We start from the raw sequence: 11797 nt of genomic DNA on the forward strand, positions 1-11797 counted from the left end.
TTGCATATGCGATAGATTCAGAACCTAAGGCTGACTATCAACATGAAGTACGACAGCCAATAATGGAAGTAGACAACGGGCAACAACCTTCTAACATTACAGCTGCTTTAGAATATATAGTGCTGCCACAATTACCCCTCCTCCAATAAATTCATATCAGTTTGTCGATGAGCAAGAAGAAGAAGGACAACTAATAATGCAAATTGACAACCAACACACAATCCAACAAAGCTTTTTATTACCTTCTGCAATAATAAGCAACAACGAAGATGAAGTAAACATGGAGCTTATACCGATACCATCAGATAGAATTGAAGAAATTGCTGAAACTTCTTGTGCTTCTCAGAAATCAAGAAAAAGAGTGAGGAGAAAGCTGAAAGAATCTCCACCATGTAAAATACTAAGGCACGATGCGTTGCCTGAGGAAGTAAGAGTCGGATCAATCTTTGAGAACAAACAAAACATGACTAAATTTTTCTGCAGCTTGGAGATAAACCAGAAAGTTGAATTCACTGCTGTTAGATCATGTTCCAAGAGATACGAGCTGAAATGCATCATGGACAAATGTGGTTGGAATGTATGTGCTACCAGAATAAAACATTCCACACTGTTCAGGGTGATAAAATATCATAACATCCATGAATGCTCGGTTGATGCAAGAAAATCAGATCAGAAGCATGCTACATCAAATTTTATAAGTGAACAAATTATAGAACATGTTCGAGACAAAAAGATAGAGGTTACACCAGCCTTTGTAGAAAATGAAATGAAAAAGAAATTTGGAATTGACATTGGTTATCACAAGGCATGGCGTGCTATTCAAAAAGCTGTTGCTTGCATAAGGGGAACACCTGAAGAGAACTAGCAGATTCTTCCTTCATACCTACACATGATGGTGGCCAAAAACCCAGGAACGTACACAAGTAGGGGGTGTGCATTCGAATCGGTTTATCGATAAACCGAATCGATTATTTGTTATCGAAATCAAAATCGAAAAAATCGAAACCTTATTGAAACGATAACGATAAGCATATGTACAAATCGATAATCGATAAGTAATTATCGATAAGGGTCAAAATCGAATCGATAAATCGAATGCACAACCCTAGACTGTAGACACTTGTTAAATGAGTAATTACCTATTTGTGTAGATTAATATAACATACAGAATGTATATATATTCCGCTACTATTTTGAAAGCGACTATACAATATTATTTTCCCTAATCTATACCCTTTCATTTACCCTAAGTCCCTTACCCTATTATTTCCTCTACCACATTTAAGGAATGATCATATTTAAAGATCAAGGGAATGAAGTTCAAATTAATGGAAAACAGAATTAGCCGTGATGATGTGTTTTTTTTTATACCGTTGGAATGTTGGTGGCATACATTTGATCCCTTACTTTAGTATTGTTGCATGTGCTTGTTGACACAATTTTTATAATATAAATGGTGTTCGTCTTATTTTAGCTTCTTTTTGTCCATATTAGTTAGGCGCGTTTATAGCGATATACTTTCCGTGGAATCCCGCAAATTTTCTTATTGGTTTAATCGATAACCAAATCGATAAGCCCCCAAAATCGATAAATCGAAATCGAAAAAATCGAAACCTTATTGAAACGATAACGATAAGCATATGTACAAATCGATAATCGATAAGTAATTATCGATAAGGGTCAAAATCGAATCGATAAATCGAATGCACACCCCTATACACAAGCATAAAAAAAGATGCTCAAAATAGGTAAGCAAAACAATACTAACCATCAGCCTGAAGTTTCAAATGTTCCTATTCGAAAAAATTCACACCTTTTGATTTGTTTTTTTTTGTGTTTCACTGTACATATTTGCTTACATGTTCTTTGCTCCTGCGACATCAGTAGCTGGTTGGTCCTACTATAGACCCGTTATTGCAGTAGATGCAACGTTTTTAAAGTCCAAATATCGTGGTGTTCTATTTGTTGTTGTATCAAAGGTTGCAAACAATCAAATCTTTCCTTTATATTTTGGTGTAGCAGAATCAGAAAACAATGATGCATACATTTGGTTCTTCGGGGAAATGAGAAAAGCAATTCAAGTCCGTCGTGAACTGGTTTTCTTGTCAGATAGAAACCAATCGATCGCAAATGGTATTAGAAAAGTTTTTCCTGAAGCTCACCATGGTATCTGCCTCTATCACTTTGAGAAAAATTTAAAGCAAAGACATGTAAAAGCCACGGTAATAAATCTTTTTCAAAGTGCTGCAAGGTCATACAAACGTGAAGATTTTAATCAGTTAATGTCCCAACTCAAAAGTATTGACAAGAAAACATATAATTACATAATGGAAGAGCCTCCCGAGAGATGCGCTCGATCTGGTTCCCACGGCGACGTTATGATATGCTAACAACAAACATGGTAGAATCAATGAATTCCATTTTACTAAAAGGGAGAGAAATGCCTATTTTAAGAATGTTAGATTTCATCCAAGAAAAGTTGGGAGAGTGGTTTTACGAACGGAGAAAAAAGGCAAATGAAACTTTTCACAGAGTATCAATATGGGCAGAAGAAGAGATGACTAAGAAGATGGATTTGGCTTGCAAAATATTTGTGAGTATATTTATTAACTTCAGCTTTTTATATCTGTTGCACTGATTTACTGCTTACATTTAAAAAATTTCATACTTTTTCTTTTTGAAGCAAAAATACACTAATATAGCTTGTCTTAATTTTTTATTCCTTGTTAGGTGTTCAACCTTGACTCAATGTTGTTTAGAATAAATAGTGAAGGAATCGAATTCATTGTGGACTTAAAGAAGAGAACTTGTGACTGCCTGGAATTCCAACTTGATGAATTGCCATGTCCATATGCAATTGCTGCTATTAATAAGAGATATTTGCAGAAATCTGATTACTGCTCAAATTGGTATTCAAGGGAAACATGGTTGAAAACATATGAAGGACATGTGAATACCGTGGGAGATCAAAAATCATGGAAAATACCACAAAATGTACAATATGAGATCACAAAACCTCCCGATGTAGAGATTTTACAAGGAAGAAGACAAAAGAAGAGGCATATACCTGCGACTGAATCATCAGTACCATTCAAGTCTACCAAATTTAGTCGATGTAAACAAGTTGGGCATAACAGAACAACATGCTTGTCTTCTCCAGCACCTCATCCATATTCTAAGAAACACACTGAAAAATACTCCAAGCTTCAATAATCCTTGGTCTGAATTTAGACTTTCTTTATTATATGACATAATTGAAATGCGATTTTTTTCATAGGAATAAAAAAAATAAGGTCTTGGAATATTTTATATACTGCTAAAGTACAAATCACTCATTTTTGTTGCGCAAGCTTACAGGTTTGGTTGCATATTAAAAAAGTACGCAATGACTTTTGCGAGAAAAAACTTCAGGTTACAGTATGTGAAATGCATATCCTTAAACAAACACACACATACACATACAAACACTCACACACACACACACATGCGTATAGCACACAAAAAGAAACACATGTACAAACAAAAGCTGTAGCATCTCTAAGAAACTAAGAAGTATAAAGCAAATATCAACAAAGAGGGTGACAATTACGTTGATATAAAAAGAGGTCAGAACAACACACATATTACAAACAAAACTTCAGCTCTCTAGGCTAAAGTTATACAAAATTAACCTAAAAAACTTCAGCTCTATGGGCTGAAGTAAACAAAAATCATACCACTGGAACATAAAAAAAGGATTACAAACACTAACAATCATCACCATCATTATCATCATCATCATCATCACAATACTCCTCAATTTCTCTAAATATCTCATCATCATCACTATCGGAGATAACTATAGGGTAGTCGGGCAAAAGACCACTGAATCCAAGAAGATCAATCTTCAACTTGTTGAATTCATCACGCAACTGACTTTGTTCGACGATTACTCTATCCATAAGAGGAATAAGAGTCTTCAGTTTGTTTTGCAAGTTGGAATAGTCGTTCCAGCTGGGAAACTGAAAACTATCAAACTGCTACACAACCTTGTCGAACGAGGTTGAATTATCTCCACAACTACGTTCCATGTTTAGCCTGTTCTGGAATGATTGATTGGCACAAAGCTTTGGTCTAATTCTCTCCCAATCAGCCTTTATTGCATCCCACAAAAGCATAAGATTAGCCATCGGTTTGTTATTGTACCACTCACACTTCAAACTCTGCCACTTCATCATAATTTCATCCATATTAGGCTTCCGACTTCCGCTTGCACCAGACATTTTTTCTTTAACAAAAGTTGAAAGACTAAGGATGAATATAAATTAAAGAAATATGATATAAGTCTATGAAATTTTCAAGTGAAGAGATTGTTAATATAGACAAAGAGTTTACCTAATCAATTTAATATCTATAAATGTAAAAGTAACTTTTCACCTGTTTTTACTGTTTTACGTTCAGAGAAATTGAATGAAACAAGATAAGTAGGTGGTAAAAACAAGTATATTGTAAATGCAAAAAGAAATGTAACTTCAGCTCCACAGTTTTTCTATAGTAAAAAGAAATGTAACTTAAATGAAAGATGAAGTAGTTGACAAAAGACAAAAAGTAGATAGTAAATGCAAAAAAGATAAGTATCAACTTAAAAAAAATACCAAAACATGCTAAAGTTTTTGTGTTAAAGCTTTTTCAAGAAACTTCGGCCCAATTTGCTGAAGTTTTGTAGTACATTTCCAAATTCAGCACATGCTAAGCTGAAGTTTTTCTATTGGATTCATTAGTTTTTGTCTTAAGCTTTTTCAGACAACTTCGGCTCAATGTGCTGAAATTTTTTAGTTATTATTTAAAAACTTCAGCAGGAGGAGCTGAAGTTTTCCTCCTACACTGGCTAAATTAAAAATTCGTATTTCATGAAAAAACTTCGGCCTAGGTGCTGAAGTTTTTTAGTTATTGTTTAAAAACTTCAGCAGGAGGAGCTGAAGTTTTGCTCCTACACTGGCTAAATTAAAAATTCATATATCATGAAAAAACTTCGGCCTAGGTGCTGAAGTTTTTTAGTTATTGTTTAAAAACTTCAGCAGGAGGAGCTGAAGTTTTGCTCCTACACTGGCTAAATTAAAATTTCATATTTAATAAAAAAACTTCGGCCTAGGAGCTGAAGTTTTTTAGTTATTATTTGAAAACTACAGCAGGAGGAGCTGAAGTTTTCCTCCAACACTGGCTAAATTAAAAAATCGTATTACAACAAAAACTTCGGCCTAGGTGTTGAAGTTTTTTAGTTATTGTTTAAAAACTTCAGAAGGAGGAGCTAAAGTTTTGCTCCTACACTGGCTAAATTAAAATTTCATATTTCATGAAAAAACTTCGGCCTAGGTGCTGAAGTTTTTAGTTATTGTTTAAAAACTTCAGCAGGAGGAGCTGAAGTTTTGCTCCTAAACTAGCTAAATTAAGATTTCATATTTCATGAAAAAACTTCGGCCTAGGAGCTGAAGTTTTTTAGTTATTATTTGAAAACTTCAGCAGGAGGAGCTGACGTTTTGCTCCTACACTGGCTAAATTAAAATTTCATATTGCATGAAAAAACTTCGGCATAGTTGCTTAAGTTTTTTAGTTATTACTTAAAAACTTCAGCAGTAGGAGCTGAAGTTTTCAAATAACTTACGCAGATACTACTGAAGTTATTTAGTGTATTTAGTGATGAGCTGAAGTTTAGCATGCTGAATTTCAACAAAAATATACTTGAAATTCATGAAAAAAGACATAAAAATATTTGACTCAATCCAAATCACATAATTCACACAAAATAATGTATATTCATAAAATACAATTTTATTTTCACTTACATCCTTGTAAAAAAAAGAAAAAATTAGTTCTTTGTTTACAAGTTATTCTCTATTCAAAAAATTGACAGAGTGTCTTCATATTCTCCATAGTAATGTCATAGTTGCTCTTCTTGGTTTTCTTTACCACATTCCATGAAACTTCACTATGTCCTCCACCAAAGAGTTGTCGGTCAGACACAGGTTGACGAAGTTTAGTACTATAATTTTTTTAGCAACTACCGTATACTTTCATAAGAAAAAAACAAGAAAATGTTGGCAAAGACATGCTTACTGGTGTGCATCTGGGAATTCGTGGGAAGTAAAGATAGTGAAAGAGAAGTCCAAAATACTTCATATGTGACGGAGACTGGCCACATCAAAAACTCGAGCACCAGGAAATTTGCTCTTTTTCCTAAAAGTTAGATTTATCAACTAGTAAAAAGAGCAAATTTTCCTGGTGCTCGAGTATTTGATCTGGCCACTCCCCTTCACATATGAAGTATTTCGACTTCTCCTTCACTATCTTTGCTTCCCTCGAACTCCCTGCTACACCCAAAAAGCATGTCTTAGCCAACATTTCCTTATTTTTCTTTGAATACAAATTTAAAGAAATCTGATAGAAGTCTATGGATGACTATGAAATTTTCAAGTGAGGAGATTGTTAATATAGCCAAAGAATGCAGCTAATCAATTTAATATCTATAAATGCTGAAGAGATTGTTACCAGATTTTTGTTCAGAGAAATTGAATGTAAGAACATAAGTAGTTGGCAAAAGAAGTAAGTGGTAAATGCTAGTAGTTGGTAAATGCAATAAAAAAAATAGTAAAAAATAAGGCCACAAAAAGTAGTTGATATACGTGATAAATAACAAAAAGTAGCTAGAAAATGCAAAAAACTTCGGACCAATGTGCTAAAGTTTTATAGTGTATTTCTGAAAACTTCGGCAACTGAAAAGCTGAAGTTTTTGTATTGGATTCAAAAGTTTTTGTCCTAAAGCTTTTTACAAAAACTTCGGCCCAATGAGCTGAAGTTTTTTAGTATATTTCTAAAAACTTCGGCACCTGAAAAGCTGATGTTATTGTATTGGATTCAAAAGTTTTTGTCCTAAATCTTTTTCAAAAAACTTCAGCACATTAAAACTTCGGCCCAATGTGCTGAAGTTTTTTAGTATATTTCTAAAAACTTCGGCACATGAAAAGCTGAAGTTGTGTATGGATTCCATAGTTTTTGTACTAAAGCTTTTTCAAAAAACTTAGGCCGAAAGTCCTGAAGTGTCACGACCCCCGTTCACCCTCCATGAACATGTCGTGATGGCACCAAGTTCCTACAACTAGGTAAGCCTAACAGTGCGGAAATAACAATTCAACTTGAGGAATAATCAATTAAAACCGAACATATGGAAAATAACAACTGAATATAAGGCCGCCCGGTCTATACAACTCTAAAGATATGCGGAAGTCTACCACTCAATCCCAAAACTCGAAAACTCACGGGAAACACAGGCTAATAGAATTACCATAAGTACTCTAATCTCCAGAATATCTACATCAAGAGTATGATAGAATAACAGCTCTACAACTAGAATAAGGAAGAAGACTCTTCGGTCTGCGGACGCTGCAGATATACCTCGAAGTCTCCGTGTATCTCCTCGCCTCAAGGATAGTGCGCCTGAGAAGAGGTACCTGGATCTGCACATGAAAAACATGCGCAGGAAGGGCATGAGTACACCACAGCGGTACTCAGTAAGTGCCAAGCCTAACCTCGGTTGGGTAGTGACGAGGAAGGTCAGGGCCCTACTGAGGCAAAATATAATAATGATAATTAACAGTATGAAAATCTGACAGAAATAATGAGTACTGCAGCGAAATAAGGCAGGTCAATGAGGCAATAACAACTACAAAAGAACAGAGTAAACACAGAATAAATACAGCTCAATATCAATGATAACAATGAGGGTCTCCTAGGATACCGTCCTGTAGCCCTTTTCTCAACTGTCCAGTGGATCTCCCGGGATACCGTCCCGTAGTCCATCATATGTGTATATCCGAAGGATCTCCCGGGATACCGTCCCGTAGTCCAACTATCAATGTGCAGGGGGATCTAACCCGCAGTCCCAAAGTAAACGTACAGGGGGATCTATCGGGAATCTAACCCGCAGTCCCAAAGTAAATGTGCAGGGGGATCTATCGGGAATCGAACCCGCAGTCCCAAAGTAAACAAACAAGGGGGGGGGGGGGAGCTACCGGAATCCCACATCCGTAGTCCCAATGTAAATGCGCAACCACAACCAGAAGATATTCAGAAATGATGTACAAAAGACAAACATCAGGTAGTACTAGCCAGCATGCTTCACGAAGTACAGTCAAGGCAACTTAAACAATTAGGCAAGTTAAATCAACTAAACATGCTTTTCTAATCTAACACAGGTCATAACTACAAGTAAAACAAGGCAAATATGAAGGAAACTCAGTCTCAATATCTTAAGTAAAAATAGGATTTTTCAAAAATTAGATCAAGTAGCGCTCGTCACCTCACGTTCAAGGCACTCAATTACCACATATCATATCCTAAGGGGAAAGGTCCCCCACTCAAGGTTAGACAAGCCACTTACCTCGAATCGGCACCAAAATCAACTCGAAATCACACTTTTGCCACAAGTATCCACTCCAAATGGCCCAAATCTATTCAATTCAATTACATATCGTAAGTAATATTGCAAACAACTGATTCCACTATTAAATTTAAAGCTAGGACGCGAAAATAGGTAAAATGACCAAAATGCCCCTCAAGACAACGTCTCGGAATCGAATAATTTTCACATTTTGAGAACCCTCGTACTCTCACGAGTCTAACAATATAAAAATCTCCCAAATCAGAGGTCAAATGCCCACTCAAAACTCAATAGTCTAGTCAATGAAGTTTTACCCCAAATTATCCAATTTTTGGTCCAAAATTCGAATTCCAATGATGTATTTAACAATATAATGATGAAATATAATGAAAAGGGATCAAGGAAACGTTACCCAATGATTTTCTCTTCAAAACCCACTCAAAATCGCCTTAAACCGAGCTCTCAATTGATTTTGCATCTTATGAACTCCAACCCTCGACATCTCCATTTCTGTCCAGGGGTTTCCGCTTCTGCGGTCCCGCTTCTGCGGACCACGAGCCGCTTCTGCGGTTCTTCATTAAAGTCAAGATTTCCGCTTCTGCGGCCCTTCACCGCACCTGCGGTTGCCGCTTATGCGGATTCATTACCGCTTCTGCGGTTTCAAACGAAATTCCAAGGACCGCATCTGCGACTACTATCTCGCAGGTGCGTAACCGCTTCTGCGGTTAAACTTCCGCACCTGCGGAAACTGAAGAAGCATTCGAATTTCGCTCCTGCGGTGGTCTAGCCGCTTCTGCGCTTCCCAAGCCGCAGAAGCGGAAATACCAGATGACAGAACCTTCAGCAATTCATTCAACTTCAAAATTTTCCGTCAACCACCCGAAATCATCCCGAGGCCCCTGGGACCTCAACCAAAAGCACCAATACCACCTAATAACTTATTCAAACTTGTACCAATCCTTAAAACACCTAAAACAACACCGGAAACTCGATTAATTCAAAGATTCAAGCCTAAGAACTACAAGTTCTTCCAAATACGCTTTCGATCAAAAACCTAACCAAAACACGTCCGAATGACCTGAAATTTTGCACACACATCCCAAATGACAAGACGGAGCTACTGCAACTTCCGAAATTCCAATCCGACCCTCGGATCAAAAACTCACTATCGAACCGGAAACTTCAAAAATTTAAACTTCGGCATTTCAGGCCTAAATGAGCTACGAGCTCCAAAATACATACCGAACACGCTCCCAACCCCGAAATCGCCTAACGGAGCTAACGGAACCATCAGATTTCCATTCCGAGGTCGTCTTCATACTGTTCCGACTACGGACCACTTTTCAACACTTAAGCTCTCATTTAGGGACTAAGTGTCCCAAAACTTTCCAAAACTCAACACCGAACGTCCCGGCAAACCAAAATAGCAGAAATGAACTTAGGGGAAGCAGTTAATGGGGGATCGGGGCGTAAATTCCAAAAACGACCGGCCGGGTCGTTACATCCTCCTACACTTAAACATTCGTTCGTCCTCGAACGAGCATAGAGAACATACCTGAAGTAGTGAAAACATGAGGGTAACAGCTGCGCATATCCTGCTCGGTCTCCCAAGTCGCCTCCTCGGCCGGCTGACACCGCCACTGAACCTTCACTGAAGCAATGTTCTTTGACCTCAACTTTCTGATCTGCTTGTCCAAAATAGCCACTGGCTCCTCAACATAGGATAGATCCTTGTCCAATTAGACTGAACTGAAATCCAATACGTGCGACGGATCACCGTGATGTCTCCGGAGCATCGAAACATGAAATACCGGATGAACTCCGGCCAAGCTGGGAGGTAAGGCAAGCTCATAAGCAACCTCCCCAATCGCCTCAAGATCTCAAAAGGGACAATAAACCTCGGACTCAGCTTCCCTTTCCTTCCAAACCTCATGACGCCCTTCATAGGCGAGACCCGAAGCAGAACCCGCTCACCAACCATATATGAAACATCACGAACCTTCCTGTCCGCGTAACTCTTGTGTCTAGACTGGGCTGTACGGAGTCTGTCCTGAATCACCTTGACCTTCTCCAATGCATCCTGAACCATCTCTGTACCCAATAGCCTGGCCTCACCCGGCTCGAACCAGCCCACCGGAGATCTACACCTCCTGCCATATAAAGCCTCATACGGCGCCATCCGAATGCTGGACTGATAAGTGTTGTTATAAGCAAACTCCGGCAATGGCAGGAAATGATCCCAAGACCCTCCAAACTCAATCACGCACGCACGGAGCATGTCCTCAAGAATCTGAATAGTGCGCTCGGACTGTCCGTCCGTCTGGGGGTGAAATGCTGTGCTCAACTCCACCCGAGTACCTAACTCCTACTGCACAGCTCTCCAGACCCGCGATGTAAACTGAGTACCTCTGTCCGAAATGATAGAAACTGGAATACCATGCAGACGGACGATCTCCCTGATATAAATCTCCGCCAATCGCTCCGATGAATAAGTGGTACACACATGAATGAAATGAGCGGACTTGGTCAGCCGGTCCACAATAACCCAAATGGAATCAAACTTCTTCATGGTCCGTGGAAGTCCAGATACAAATCCATGGTGATGCGCTCCCATTTCCACTCTGGAATCTCTATCTGCTGGAGCAACCCACCCGGGCGCTGGTGCTCATACTTTACCTGCTGGCAGTTGAGGCATCTAGACACATAACCAACTATATCCTTCTTCATTCGCCTCCACCAATAGTGCTGCCTCAGGTCCTGATACATCTTCGCGGCACCCGGATGGATGGAATACCGCGAACTATGGGCCTCTGCTAGAATCAACTCTCGAAGGCCATCAACATTGGGCACACAAATCCGGCCCTGCATCCTCATTACTCCATCATCTCCAATGGTCACATCTCTGGCATCCCCACGCTGGACCCTGTCCTGAAGGACAAGCAAATGAGGGTCATCATACTGCCGCTCCCTGATACGGTCAAATAGGGAAGACCGAGAAACCACACAGGCTAGAACCCGACTGGGCTCCGAAAGATCCAATCTCACGAACTGGCTGGCTAAGGCCTGAACATCCATCGCCATAGGCCTCTCTGAAGATGGTAAATATGCCAAACTCCCCAAACTCTCCGCCCGGCGACTCAAGGCATCCGCCACCACATTGGCCTTGCCCGAGTGATATAGGATAGTGATGTCATAATCCTTCAGCAGCTCTAACCACCTCCTCTGACGCATATTGAGATCCTTTTGCTTGAGCAAGTGCTACAAACTCCGATGATCAGTATAGATCTCACAAGACACACCATACAGGTAATGACGCCAGATCTTCAAGGCATGAACATGGCAGCTAACTCAAGGTCGTGGAGAGGGTAATCTTTTCATGTACCT

General features: G+C 38.9%; 1 protein-coding gene across 1 annotated transcript in view; it reads right to left on the reverse strand.

The window, feature by feature from the left end:
- Nucleotides 1-4019: 4019 nt before the first annotated feature.
- Nucleotides 4020-11797, reverse strand: part of LOC109210639 — a 47142-nt gene continuing 39364 nt past the window's right edge. The window contains exon 3 of the mRNA XM_019374092.1: nt 4020-4267. Within this exon, the coding sequence (XP_019229637.1) occupies nt 4020-4267 (248 nt within the window). The remainder of the gene's footprint in view (nt 4268-11797) is intronic.

Source organism: Nicotiana attenuata, unplaced genomic scaffold (genome assembly GCF_001879085.1).
Source record: "Nicotiana attenuata strain UT unplaced genomic scaffold, NIATTr2, whole genome shotgun sequence".
Taxonomy (NCBI): Eukaryota; Viridiplantae; Streptophyta; class Magnoliopsida; order Solanales; family Solanaceae; genus Nicotiana; species Nicotiana attenuata.